This window comes from Anoplopoma fimbria, chromosome 16 (assembly GCF_027596085.1).
Source record: "Anoplopoma fimbria isolate UVic2021 breed Golden Eagle Sablefish chromosome 16, Afim_UVic_2022, whole genome shotgun sequence".
Classification (NCBI taxonomy): Eukaryota; Metazoa; Chordata; class Actinopteri; order Perciformes; family Anoplopomatidae; genus Anoplopoma; species Anoplopoma fimbria.
This window is the reverse complement of record NC_072464.1, coordinates 24,803,410-24,818,585: the sequence shown is the minus strand read 5'-3', so window position 1 is coordinate 24,818,585 and position 15,176 is coordinate 24,803,410. Positions and strand designations below refer to the sequence as shown.

The following is a 15,176-nucleotide window of genomic DNA, read 5'->3' as shown; positions in this document are numbered from 1 at the left end:
GTGTGTCAAAGGTTTCATGTTACTGAGGGAACACAAAGCTTCTTATCAGGCTACAACTGATATTTATTTAGACAGAACTGACATTTATTTTCACGTCATTATTATTAAGTATGTGATTATAATCTAGTTTGTATTATATATATATTATATAGCTTATTTCTGTCTTTTTGGTCATATAAATAAATAGAAATACATACATGTAGAAGTGGACGTAGTCAGCGTGACGTCATCCATTGGTCTGTGGACGCTTTTAAGCCTCGAGTTCGGCATTTTGGTCGTCTCCATCTAGTTTTTTTTGCAACAAGTGAAGTGTCTTAAAGCTGCATTCTCTCTGCTGTCCACCAGGGGGCGACTCCTCTGGTTGTATAGAAGTCTATGAGAAAATGACTCTACTTCTCTCTTGATTTATTCCCTCAGTAAACATTGTAAACATGAGTTTATGGTCTCAATCTCTAGTTTCAAGTCTTCTTCAATACAGCATGATGTTCATTTAGTAAATGATGCTCCATTTAGAGTCAAACAGACCATAAAGCAGGGGATGCTTTAGGGCGGGGCTACACACTGATTGACAGGTCCACACCAGAGACGTATACGGCGTCTCTACGTCACTCCTCCTCAGTCCATATATGGTCACTTCCTGTTCACTGACGACTACGTTTTCTCCTTATATTCAGTCTTTGAGCTTCACCTCTTCACCACAACGCCTTCATCATCAAACCACCGGTCTCTCGCTCCATTTCCCCCTCACTTGAGAAGAAGACCCTGAAGTACTTGAACTCCCTCGTTCCTTTAAGAAGATGAAAGCAGCTAATCTTTTTCCTCCTAATGACTTTAATGATGAATCACTTATCAGAATGATGTCAAACACTCCTAATGGTTTAATGGGACCAGTCTCTTCAGCAGTGCTCGTCCTCTCAGATGTCTAGGAGCTGGTGAAGAGGAGGGTCAGAGGAGTCACTCACGGATAGATAAGGAGGCTCATAATGAGTTAGTAATGACAGGTGAGACACCTCAGCAGGAGGATCCGGAGTTAATTAAAAGACCTGGTGGTGCTCTGAGGTCTGGAGAGTCCTTATTCTGAAGGAAGGCTCCATCTCTCCACTTCACAACGACTCGACAGGCTCTGCTGGCTTCTGCTGCACGGCTCAATGAAAGCACAGAGGAATATCTCCTTCCTTATTTCCTTCCCTTCTCTCCTCTCCTCTTGTGAAGGTTGATTTAAGGGGAACTCGTCCAATTTGAAAAATGTAAAGTCAGTTTATGAGACGAACTACTGTGAACTAGTGAAACGGTTCTCTGGATGAGCTCTCTAAAGTCAGGGTTATTACGGCTGCCACTGCAGAAACTAAAAATACAACAAGAGTGTGAGTGAAAACATGGGAGAGGTAGACGTCTAAATGCATTATGGGAAGTGTAGGATCTGGTGTTTTTGGAGCTCAAGACATCTCAGCTTCTTCTGCTTGATTTTGATTATTTTCTTTTAAAAAGTCCCGAAACTTTATTGAGGTGAGTTACTAAACAACTGGAGTTGTTATTATTATTAACAATATATTATTATTATTATTCTGATTATTCTGGTTCTGATTATTATCATTATTATCATTGCTTTTTAATCAATTATATGTATTATTATTATTATTACATGTTTTAAGATTATTATGTACGTGTGTATGTACACAATCATAAAAGCCCTACATAAATAAATTAAATGTATTTAAGTGTAAAAAGAGGTAGGACCTTGTTACATTTTTACTTCTTCCTACTCCCTTTTAAAAATCATTTTATTAGTTATTCTAGTTTTGTATTCTTAATATTTGTTAAATGTTCAAACATAAATGTGATAATCTAAACTAGAGCTTTAATTGTTTGTTCAGTAAAGTGAAAGGAAACAGTGAGAAACGTTCAGACATCTTTTCAATTTGCTTTTGGTTGTTTAAGTTAATTAAAACCAGATGTTTTAATAGTACAAACGACTTTTAACATTTTATTACTAAACAAAATTGGTGTTTTCCTGTCGATAAACTGGAATGTGTTCACCAATGATCTGGAGACAACAGACGGGGTAACGTCACACTTAAGAGGCCGTTCAGGTCGTTCATAGAGCATCATGGGATAAATGAGAAGAGGAGCAGAGAGAGGAGGTCAGGGGGAGCAGTCAGAGAGGATAGAAGGACTCCGGTCCAGCTCCTCCTGCTCCTCCTGCTCCTCCTGCTCCGGTTTACAGCCCTGAGCTCCTGGGAGCTGCTGTGAGCCTGTTCAATTTAGGCCAGACAGATGGAGGCAGTGTTTGTGGTGATTGCATTAACATATCCAACCCCGACGAGGGACGAGGGTTTGGAGGGAGGAACCGCGAGCTGCTGCACAAAACCAAGGGCAAGGAGGGAGGAGACAAAAGGACGGAGGACAAAAAGCTTGGAGCTCACGGATTTTTCTCATTACCTCTCCTCCTCTCTCTCTCTCTCTCTCTTTATCCCCCTGGCTTTTCTTTTCTTATTGTCGCTTCACCTTTCCTCTCTCTCTCTCTCTTTCTCTCTCTGTCTCTCTGTCTCTCCCTGAAGATGGCTGCAGGCTGATGGAGAGCAGCCATGTGTTGGAGAATACCAGCAGTTTAACAGGTGAGAGAGCAGAAGGTGAGAGGAAAGGATCCCCTGACAGAACAGAGATCTGAATAGCAACGAGACACACACACACACACACACACACACACACACACACACACACACACACACACACACACACACACACACACACACAGCTTACATGCACACCAACGTATCCTGACACAACAGTCACATGATATGTTACGAAAGGTTTCTTCTCTTTTTTTGAGACTCGTGTTGCTGGACAAAACACGAGTCAATTTCAGCTCGTTAAGAAATAAACTTCAGTCTCAAAATATTTAGTTTGGTTCATGGAAAGATGGTGAAATACTTAGTAAGGTTTTGGAGACAAAATATTTTACTCTGCTTTCACCTACAAGTTGTTCTACGTTCCTGCTAACATCAGAATAAGACTTAAAATAAGGTTCTTCTTCCCCTGAATTCAGAGAATTTAATATTTTAATTTATTCCTCTTCTACTCTGCAGCTGCAACATTCATGAAAGTTTCTCACAGGCTGTTGATTCAGAGATTCCCCCCCAAAAGTGAAGCCAAAACATCTGGATCGCCCCCTGGTGGCTGGCTGTCAGTTGGCTTGGTTTGTTATGCAGCTGAGTGGAACATTTTAAACATCAACATCACAGTCGATCATGTGATCAATATTTGATTAATTGTGCCGCTGTGGACCAAAGCACAACATATGTATTATTTAGCTAACTCTGACCTGATTGGAGACCACGAATATCCATACAGGTCTCATGGCATTCTACAGAGCAATCATTAATGTCAACGTCATGTTGAATTCCTCTAATCAGGCAAAAGAATGTGCTGCAATTACACTTTTACAGATCATAAAAAAGAACCTGTAATCTGCATAAAGTGCTGATCTAATGAAGTGTGTGACACCAACACCTGGAGCAATCAGACACCAGAGGCCCACTGAACACGAGCTAACAGGGAACCGACTTTATGAAGGGATGAAATCTGAGAGAAGTGTTTTGTTGTGTGTGTGTGTGTGTGTGTGTGTGTGTGTGTGTGTGTGTGTGTGTGTGTGTGTGTGTGTGTGTGTGTTACTGTCTACAGACTCTTGTCGGGGTTGAACTGGCTCTTTAGCACAGCTGCAGCTTGTTTTCTATTCAACACTGAGGGGAATGTTGTGGAATAATACATGGATGAGCATCACATTATATATAATACACATATTGAACTTTTTATAAAGTCTGTACAGACGTTTATTAACGACCGCCTGGTTCTCCGTTTGTCACTCTAAATACATAACAGAGGCCAAACTGCAGACTCCAGATTTAATGCTCTAAAAGTATTCCCACCTTCATTCCACGGTTTGTTTTCTTCGCCCACACACTGACCTCATTTAGATGATAAATGTCAGAGAAGTATTGAAAAAATCTGGCCTGCAGCATTCCCTCTGCTGTGTTTGTATTGAATTACAGTCCACATGCGGGACTCGGATATTGTTACCACTCATTGAGATTAATTATCTGATTCAAACCCTTTAAGAAATTAAGTTACAGGAATAATAAAGCTTTAATAGATTGCTGCTCCCAGAGGAGAAATAATAACAGTGTCAGTTATCCTTTTTAAATAGTAATACTTTGACTTATAAACACGTTTTTGACAAATCATCTACATGTGTATATTTGCCTTTAGATATAATAAACTGTGGATGGATCTGTACTACAGTTAAATACAGTGAACAGGTTTTGAATCAACTTCTACTCCTTTTATACATTTATGTTCCAGTACTGAAGAGTTCACTAAAACAAACGCCTCCTTCAAACCTCTTTAACACCAACAACCAACAGCAAAGGCCAAAGTCAGTTATTACAGTGATAAAACTCCATCAACTTTGAAGCTGAAGCTGCTTGTGTAAACATGTGTAAATATGTGTAACATGTGTAAACATGTGTAAACAAAGAGCAGGGGGCTCAGTAAGCAGCCATGCGGAACTCCAACTGCAAATCTGAGTGCAGAGCAGCACTCAACAGCTGGAGAAACAAGTGTAAGTTACAACTAAACATCCTGAGCTTCCAAACATAGAAGCAACATGCACACAGCAGCATGTGGAGGGACCTTGCTCATACAAGATGATATTCTATCATTTCTTACGGAAAGTTACTCCTCATTTTCGTGTGTTTTCTTACGAAAAGTCCAGCAACACTTGTCAATTTGTTCTGTTCATTACATGCATACAGTCTTTTCAAAATAAAAGTCTGTCTGCTCGGGGAAACTACTTAGTTAGGTTTAGGAAAAGTTTGTCGTTTGGGTTAAAATAACTACTGAAGTGCCGTTAGCGAAGGACGGAAGATACGTGATAAAAACATCAACACTGACTTGTGGTTTCACACGGGGAACACTGGTTGCTTGACACATCCACATAATGTCTCGCCCTCCTGGTGTTGTCTTTAGTGGTCTTTAAATTGCCTCGTTCACGATCACGTGGATAACATACCAGTTATTTCATGGAATATCTAAGAATTATGGCGCATTATTCTTTGTGGTATTGCTACGAGAGCTGGATGAAACCAGAACGTGCAGTAAAATCCACATATCAGCACTATAAAGAAGGTCAACATGCTTCCCTTTCTGTACACCAGAGACCTCATGGGTAACGTGTTCTACATTAGCGTGCACTCACACGTTGGTGGTGAAGATGCCGTAGATGAGGTCCTGCTCCGGCAGGTAGAAGGTGCTCTGCAGCTCGTTGTAGTAGAAGGGGATCTCCCCGGAGCGGGAGCAGTTGAGCCGGGCCTTCATGAACGTGGTCCAGGTGTCCTCCAGGAGGAACCGCCCGCCGATGTCGTTCTTGCAGACCCTCGCCACGCGGGAGTAGACCGTCTTCCCGCAGTCGTGCTCCACGGCGTTCTCCCTCAGGAAGAAGAAGGTGAAGAGGCCGATGTCGTAGGCTGAGATGAAGTGGGGCTCTGCCGGGAGGAAGGAGAGGATCGTTACACGGAGACTCCAGGGAAACACAGATATACGCAACATATACGCAACATATATCAACATATATCAACATATACACAAAAGTGTAAGTGAGAGGAGAGTCTGCAGAGAGAGGAGGAGGGAGGAGGAAGGAGAAGATTGTTACACGGAGAGATATTTTAAACATATATCTTCTAGAAGTTGTTGGTTTGAGTTTTCTAGTGTTGACCTGCTGATAAAGACGGCCTAGAAAAGAGCCTCAATGTCAAAAGTGTAAATGAGAGGAGAGGCTGCAGAGAGAGGAGGAGGGAGGAGGAGGAGGAGGGAGGAGGAGGATGGAGGGAGGAGGATGGAGGAGGGTAAAACAGGTCCTGATGTTTTGATGGGTAATCCTTGCAGCTACGTCTGTTTAACTGGACGGCGGCGCTGCTTTTACTGCCCTGAGTGACACAGTGAGTGATTAATGTTGCTCCCTGCTGGGCGGGTTATCACCACGTAAAAAACTGTCGGGACGCTTTGTCAACACATGACTCATCACTGAATACTAATCTGTGTCTGTGAGGGAGCCGGAGAAAGAGACTTTCAACCTATAAAAGCATGTTAGTCTTCACATCCAGGATGATATTCACACAAAAGTGTAGCTTAATGTGAACACATATCAACATGTTTTCATCTGACGTTTCTGCAGGAACCCTAATTACATTAAAGTGAGAGGAGTTTTGTTTGTGTTGCTCACAGAGTTTAAAAATGAAAGTTTAAAAAGAAAACAATGTCCAGGTCACTCTGCATAATCCACTTTACATAAACAGTTTCTGTTGGAAATACTTAAAACCAGTCAAACAAAAACTATTGTGTCCAATTCAAGTGAACTCCCCCTCAACTATATATATATATTTATATATATGTACATTTTCACAAAGACACATAAACCAATGTTTGTTGGTTTGGGCCATGGTTTGCTTGAATAAAGTTCTTCTCCCCTCAGTTTTCAATCGTTATTATCGACATAAACCCTGATTTTCAGTAGTCTAAAGTAACTTTTGAGATGATCATTATTCGAGTATTTCCAGTTTATGCCACTTAATACTTCTACTCTCCTACATCTCAGATACTTTTACTCCACTACTTATTACAATACAGTAGTTACTTAGTTTGGTTATATTTTATATCAATATATAATATATTTAAATAAGTTTAGCTACCCACTAGTTTTCTGTATAAAGTAGTTAAATTAGATCTTTACCAAATGTAAAAGTGACGAACACATTAATGCAACTATAATTATAATATAATTATATGATTCTAAAATGGGCCATTATCCATGATGAGTACTTTTGGTACTTTAAGTTGTTGTTTAGTCTCTAAACTTGTGAATATCAAGCTCACCTTATATCAACAGCTACATTTCTGATGATCAATACGTCTTAAGGGAACATAATTGTCACAAGATGAAGCTATGGATTGAATCATTCTAAAATCCCACCTGATTTTCACACCAGAATAACTTCTTCCTCTTTGTGACATTTTATAAGTTGCAGTTTGAAACAGATGGTTCTAAATAAAGGACCATCCTCGGTGTTGTTTTGACTCTGAGCCGACTGAAGCGTCATCACAACAGAGTTTTGTTTTCTGGCTCAGTTTCCTTCTTCCAAACGATGAAACAGAGAAAATACTCCCGTCGCCTCTCTTCTCCTCTGGGACCCGTTTATGGTAAGTGATGTCAAAAACAGCGACCCGCTCGCACCAACACAACTGGAGGAACGAGCCTTCATTTGCACAGATGCATGCACACCCATCAACACAAACACAGACACAGAGGAGAGGCTGATGTTATAAACAGAGTCTCTCTCTCACAGAGGAGGAGACCTGTTAACAGCCGTGATGGAACCTTCCTCTAAGGCCACTGAGGCTTTTTACAAGACGATAAGGTTTAAAAATGAAGCAGGAAGTGAGGAAACCGCCGCCAACAGGGCTGCAGCAGCTCACATAACTCCATCTCACATCTGTAATAAAGATACCGGCGCATGGTGAAGCCACAGAAACGCACTGGTGATGAGACTGAAACGATAATAATGTTATATATTTAAAGAGAAAGCCGGCGGCGACTTCCGAGAGTTTCTGGAATCGTAGTTGTTCTTGTGGAGAATGTGGAGCGAGGGTGTTAGAGGTGAGACGGATAATTTAGCAGGTGATCTCATCGAGTTTATCCGGCTCACATTTAATGAAGTGGAGCTCCTCTATAATCAAAGGCTTAACGAGCTAAAATGGCATTAAAGAAACAAAATGGAACACGCCCAGCGGATTCATTGTTCTTCTTATTGTTGTTGTTATTATTATTATGCATGACACCCAGAGGTTTCATTTACTGTCAAACAAGTGAACAAGGGAGTGCTGCTCGCCTGCTGCTAATTACTGCAAATGAAGAGACAACCATCATAATTCTACTTTCCCTCCAGATACAGGCTGAGCGAAGGAGCTAATTGTGTTTGTGCATGTTTCAGCTAATGAAAAGAACAGTGTGTGTGTGTGTGTGTGTTTACGCAGCGTGTCTGAGCCTCTATGTGTGTTTACATACCTGTGTTGATTCATACTGTACATGTGTCAGCAGGTGGAGCTTTAAAGCTGTGTGGGCGCCAAACGTGCCGAGTGTTTTCCAGCCGCCCGCTGAGAGCGAGCAGATTGTTCATCTGGCAGACTGCTGAGGTGGAAGCTGCCATCAATAACAGCACATGACGCTTCAGATCAAACACAGACGCAGCTATTTAATATTCATACAAACAGATTCTGCAGGAAGGCAGATATGATCCGTTAGTGATGGGGGGATGGTTCTGCCTCATGGCTCGGTCACTTCCAATCAGGCCTGACTCTAACTCTGGAGACCGAGGCTCTTACGTTTCATATCAGCCTCGTATCAGTTTGCAGACACGCACAAAGCAACACGGGTAACAATGTGAAAAGACTGATCAGGTTTAGGCAACAAAACTACTTTGTTAAGGTTAGGGGAAAAAAATCACAGTGTGTGTTAACACAACAAAGTATCAGAGTAACGCAACAGAGTAACGCAACAAAGTAACGCAACAGAGTAACAGAGTAACAACAGAGTAACGCAACAAAGTAACGCAACAGAGTAACGCAACAGAGTAACGCAACAAAGTAACGCAACAGAGTAACGCAACAAAGTAACGCAACAAAGTAACGCAACAAAGTAACGCAACAAAGTAACGCAACAAAGTAACGCAACAAAGTAACGCAACAGAGTAACGCAACAAAGTAACGCAACAAAGTAACGCAACAACGTAACGCAACAACGTAACGCAACAACGTAACGCAACAAAGTAACGCAACAAAGTAACGCAACAAAGTAACGCAACAAAGTAACGCAACAAAGTAACGCAACAAGTAACAAAGTAACAACAGTAACGCAACAAAGTAACGCAACAACGTAACGCAACAAAGTAACGCAACAAAGTAACGCAACAAAGTAACGCAACAAAGTAACGCAACAAAGTAACGCAACAAAGTAACGCAACAAAGTAACGCAACAACGTAACGCAACAACGTAACGCAACAAAGTATCAACGTCACAGAACAGAGTAACGCAACAACGTAACGCAACAAAGTAACGCAACAAAGTAACGCAAAGTAACGCAACAAGTAACGCAACAAAGTAACGCAACAAAGTAACGCAACAAAGTAACGCAACAAGTAACGCAACAACGTAACGCAACAACGTAACGCAACAACGTAACGCAACAACGTAACGCAACAAGTAACGCAACAACGTAACGCAACAACGTAACGCAACAGAGTAACGCAACACAGCGTAACAAGGTACTGTAACAACGTATCACAACAACCATATGGAAATAAAATCATATTGTATATATAATAACCTGACGTTGATAGTCACGTGTGTTACCATGGTTATATACATAATATGTAAATTTCCTGCTTCAGTTTGAGTTTTTATTATTATTTCCAAACAGAGTTTTTATGAAAGCTGAGAGGAGAGTGGCAGCAAACCGTATGAATATGAATAAACATGTTCCATATGAAGTCTTTGGGGGGATTGAGGGAAGCACATTGTTTAGATTCATTTCAGAGGCGACTCTATAGCCCCCGTGACATTCTGATGCATGATGGGAAACAGTTGGTCGGCGCCTGGCAGGCGACCAATCCAATAAGGGAACAGATTGATTAGATCCAGCCCCCCCCCCCCCCCCTCCTCTTCCTTCGGTTCCTCCTGAACCGGAGAGGCTCAGAGCTGGAAATTAGATTTTCATTCACACCCCAAATCCACTGAGACCTCACCTCCCTCACCCTCAGAGACGCCGCCGAGCGCAGCCGTCTGTAACGCCCTGAACGTATGCAGCTGGAGAGCAACATGTGTGTGTGTGACTGCGTGTGTGTGTGTGTGTGTGTGTGTGTGTGTGTGTGTGTGTGTGTGTGTGTGTGTGTGTGTGTGTGTGTGTGTGTGTGTGTGACTGTGTGTGTGCAGCCAGATGTGATCATGCCTACTAAGACACTATCTGCTTCACTACTCATCTCTGTTTCCTCCCACATACGTACTCCCTCACATCACCTGGACACACGTGGAAGCACATGCTGCGTGCATACAGTCTAAATATATATTATATGTTATATATATATATATATATATATATATATATATATATATATATATGCAGAAGCAGACACACACTCACGCACACACGGCGTGGTGTGAGGCATGATGTGTGTTGTAATTTCACCCTCTCCCTGCTGTGAGGAATAATTACATCGCTGACTGACTCCTCAGTCTATCTCTACTGCAGTCCTCTCAACCTCATCACACACACACACACACACACACACACACACACACACACACACACACACACACACACACACACACACACACACACACACACACACACACACACACACACACACACACACACACACTTCCACCTTCAGACTCCTGCCTCTCTTTTTTTCTGGTCAGCTCTCTAAAGTCTCAAATCTTCCTCAGTTTCTCGTCATAACACATCAGCTCTTCTGTTTGTTTTGTTTATTTATGCAGATGATTAGTTGATTAAATCGTTAGTTAATATAACAGAAAAATTAATCAGCAACACCTCTGATGATGGAATAATCCATTATGTCTTTTATCAAGCAGAAAATGTGTTGAAAGTAGACAAAATACCCAACTGAGAGAACTGAAGTGTGTTTCTTTAGTCGGACCGACTGCGGGCAGAAACAAGGTCCACATAAGTACGCAGGCGCTTTGAGCTACCAACCATCAATTTCACACTTCGTACCGTCCTGGAGATTTGAACCTGAGAATCTTAACACAACGCTAACGGGTGCTATGCCATGAAATACATGAGTTGTATCATCCTTGAAATTCTCCAAGTCAAGGCATTGTTTTCTTTAGATATGAATGTTGAGGAGTGTAGAAATAGTTTCAGTTCATTATGAAACTGAAACTGTAGCGTTTGCCTTTGTTAATGTGGCCGAATCATCACTGAAACTCATGCCAAAAGATTTTCAGATTGCCGGATAGTCTTTATGAAAAGAAAGGAATGAAAAGTCAAATCTGATTCAGACAGCAAGAGAAAGCCTCCTCCTGTTTGGGTTCACTTCCTCTCAGAGTACCGACGGCTGAGCAGTTTGAAGAAGCTCTATCTGAAAACATCTGAGTCCTTATGACACTCTGACACCTCTTCATGTTCTGACATATTCAGGAAAGAATGAAATAAACACACAACAGATCATTCTGTGATGGGATGTGACTGATAACCAGAGTTCACTTCTCTCTAAGATATAATAGATAAAAGTCACGGTTTGTAACCTTTGACTCTTTGTTTTATAGGAGAACCAGACATTCTCCACCACAGTAACTCGTCTTTTGTTCCGATAGTTCAACCAGGGAAGCTTCGTGTCCGTTCGACTCTTTAAATCTCCTCCTCACTTTGTCTGTGATGCAGAAAATGAATCTGACCTTAACTTCAGAACAAAGGATTCCTGAAATAACTCCTTTCTGCATATCAAAGGCAGAGCATGACATGTGGAAGGTCCAATTATGTTTCTGCTGGAGTCAGGAGGTGAGAGGATGGGTTTCTGCTGCTGAGAGGAAAAGACTGGACGTCAGCAGCAGGGAGATTATGGACACGACACCAACAGGATTGACGGCTTCTCATGTTTAAACCCACCAACACCTGTGTCCAACCGGTACGCTGTGTTCCTCACCACCTCAACATCCAAACCTCTGTAATCCTCTGAGAACACGTCTGCTGGATCGATATATCTCAGCTGGGACCGAACAGACGACTGTGATGGACAGAAAAGTGCACACTCAGCTCCTCTGCTGGAGGAGGAGGAGCTAGAAAACACAACTATGACCTGTGTGGATTATTTAGGAATCCAACGAGAGTTTAAACCCATCAGGTTACTAATCCTATCAGATTAGATGTCTCACATCTGATACAAGATGTTACAAATCTCTGGATTATTAAATAGGTATGGATGCACCTTTTACAGAACTTTGTCTTTTAGATTGAACTTGACACAATCGATGGAAATAAATCAGTAATTCTCAGAATCAATGAATCGTGAGAAGCGAGAAAAAATGCAAAAAGTATCTGTTGGTTTGAATTCTGCAATGTGAGGTTTTGCTGCTTTTCTTTGTTTTATATCTTTGCACATTAAATAATTAGGTTTTGGCCTTTTGTTCAGAACAGAACCAGCTGTTTAAAAGGGAACTGGAGATGGACGTCTTTCCAAATTGAAAGTAATCATCAGCTGCAGCACAGAAACAAAACTAGAATATATATATATATATATCTGAGCCAAGAACCATCTTGTTCTGTGGTTCCTGCTGTTGGTTCTGTACCATTGAGCCACTTGGAGTTGTACTGGGCCGTCCGGAGCGGCGGCATGCCTCCCAGGCTGCGGTAGATGACGGGGTCGCGTCCGGAGAAGTCGATGACGGTGGCAGCGTACAGCTCGCCGCTCTCCGTCACCACCGCCGTGGAGTTGTGGCGAGGGTCGTACGGGCAGCGGGCCACGCCGTTCACACGCTCCAGAACGCTGCTCATGTTTCCCACCTGAGAGGGAAGGAAAGGGTTACGTTTACAGTGTTTGCTTTTCTACAGATCTACACTCACAAACACAGAGTGCTCCGTACCTCTCTGGTTGTACACAGCGGCTGGAAGGCGTTGGTTCCACAGGTCATCACCTCCGTCTTGTTCACCAGAAGGACTCTGATGTAGTTCTGACACTCAATCTGCAGAGAAAGTTGGCGAAGAGGAGAGTTAAACCTCAGAGGGATGAATATCCTCTGATGAAGAACAAAGAAGCTGTGGAATCAGAAACCAACAGCGGAGCATCATCACGGTCTGCAGCAGCTTCATCAATACCACTCCTGGTCTGCAGCTCCTTTGTGACATCGACAGATCAAAGTGTGAGTTTCAGAGAAAAAGAGACAAATCTGTTTCTGACAAAGGAAAGAAATAGATTCATCGCTGATGAAGCCTTTTATGTAAGTATCGTTTTCTCTCGTGGTGAATAACGGCGGTAATGACGGCGATGCAGGTTCTGTGAAGAGGATTGATCATCATCTCCCTCCGCTCTGTAGGCGCCAAACGGAGAGAAAAGTGACGCTGAGGTCTCAGAATAAAGGAAATAAAGACAGCTGTGCTTATCAGACAGATTTTGAAAGGAAGTCTGGGTATCTGGCCCTCTCTCTCTCTCTCTCTCTCTTTGCCCTTCTCTCTGCCCTCTCTCTCTCTCTGCAGGATAAACCAGCTCTTGATTGAAGGGTTTGGAATAGCGGTTCCTCCCATGAGGCCCCTGAAGGTCCCTCGCCACAGCAGCCAGCAGATATCTGGACGGCTGCAGACATGGCGTTCTGTAATTGGGGGCGTGATGGAGGATGGAGGTTACCTCTGTTTTGCCTTTGCTCTGACAGGACCGCCGCGTCTCCTCGTCCGGCGTCCATTCCGTCGCCTAGGAAACAAAAACAAGAGGAAGAAAAAAAGGATGACAAAGAGTTGTTTTTTTTGAGAAAGCAGTCGTCTGAGTCCTTCAGTTACGCAACAACCTGACTGTTGCTAATAACCTTCGGCACGCACACACAGAAGAAGACGCCTGAAAAGGACTTTAACCTCGCCGCTGTTTGTTTATCGTGTAAACATGGCGACCGGCTCGCCGTGCCAACAGCTCATTGGAGGGCAGCGGGCGCCGTGCAGCCAACGAGGACGCCATTAGCATGTAAATGGATTCAATCTTCTTCTTCTCTCTCTGCTCAGAAAGTTTGCAGCACTCTCCTCCTCCACCCCCCCCACTTCACTTCAGACCGGCCAATTATATTCCAGTTGATGGTTGTGTGTTGGGCTTAATTATGGATGCAGCACTGCACACACACACACACACACACACACACACACACACACACACACACACACACACACACACACACACACACACACAGACACTGCCTGGCCATCAGAGCTGCACTGGCTCTTGTTAAGAGGGTTTGAGAGACGTCGCTCTTCTTTGGCATGGACTGTGTGTGTGTGTGTGTGTGTGTGTGTGTGTGTGTGTGTGTGTGTGTGTGTGTGTGTGTGTGTGTGTGTGTGTGTGTTTGTGCACGGTGCCAGAGGACGTCCTGCTGGGTGTCACCGGACTGGTTTTTACTCCTCCTCTCTGATCTCACTGCCCAACTAGGAAAAGTCTAAAAGTTAAAAAGGTCTTGCTGCATCTTTTTCTGTCTCTTCGTGTTTCTTCGTCTCTCAGAGGGATTATCCTCCTGATAATTATCTCGATCTCATGAGTTACATTCAGTCGGCCAGTGGGACAAAGTTGTGACCCAGCTTTCAGAGGAGAGCTCGCCAACTGAGGCCGACAGAGAGTCAACAGTAAACTGGGTCAGTATGAGAGGAGCCAAAGAGAGAAGTCCAACAAACAGAGAACTTCTAAAACAGTTCCACTATGTAGCTCATCTCAAACACCTCCAGTTCTGAAGAGTAGAGTCAAAGCTTCCTGTGTTAAAGCTGCATTCTCTCTCCTGTCCACCAGGGGGCGACTCCTCTGGTTGTATAGAAGTCTATGAGAAAATGACTCTACTTCTCTCTTGATTTATTCCCTCAGTAAACATTGTAAACATGAGTTTATGGTCTCAATCTCTAGTTTCAAGTCTTCTTCAATACAGCATGATGTTCATTTAGTAAATGATGCTCCATTTAGAGTCAAACAGACCATAAAGCAGGGGATGCTTTAGGGCGGGGCTACACACTGATTGACAGGTCCACACCAGAGACGTATACGGCGTCTCTACGTCACTCCTCCTCAGTCCATATATGGTCACTTCCTGTTCACTGGTTGCAAAGAAACAAGATGGAGACATCAAAAATGCCGAAAACGAGGCTTCAAAAGTCAACTAACCAATTTATATTCAGTCTATGGTTGGATGATTTTATTCTTCAGGTGTGGTTTTACTGAATGTGCTTTTTTCGGATCCTCATTTAAATTAAACTAAACAGCGTAAAGACTGGAATAATAAAGTTTTGACAATCATTTCATTCTTTCGATCATCGGTGCAGAGAATAAAGCTCTTTAGGACTTTAAGTGGAAACAAAAAAGCACATTTAATG

General features: G+C 42.7%; 1 protein-coding gene across 1 annotated transcript in view; it reads right to left on the bottom strand.

Moving 5' to 3' along the window:
* Window positions 1-15,176, bottom strand: part of sema5ba (sema domain, seven thrombospondin repeats (type 1 and type 1-like), transmembrane domain (TM) and short cytoplasmic domain, (semaphorin) 5Ba) — a 99,696-nt gene that overhangs the window by 49,373 nt on the left and 35,147 nt on the right. The window contains exons 4-7 of the mRNA XM_054615323.1: window positions 13,468-13,530; window positions 12,710-12,808; window positions 12,416-12,629; window positions 5,255-5,540 (exon numbers count right to left, since the gene is read on the bottom strand). Of these exons, the coding sequence (XP_054471298.1) occupies window positions 5,255-5,540; window positions 12,416-12,629; window positions 12,710-12,808; window positions 13,468-13,530 (662 nt within the window). The remainder of the gene's footprint in view (window positions 1-5,254; window positions 5,541-12,415; window positions 12,630-12,709; window positions 12,809-13,467; window positions 13,531-15,176) is intronic.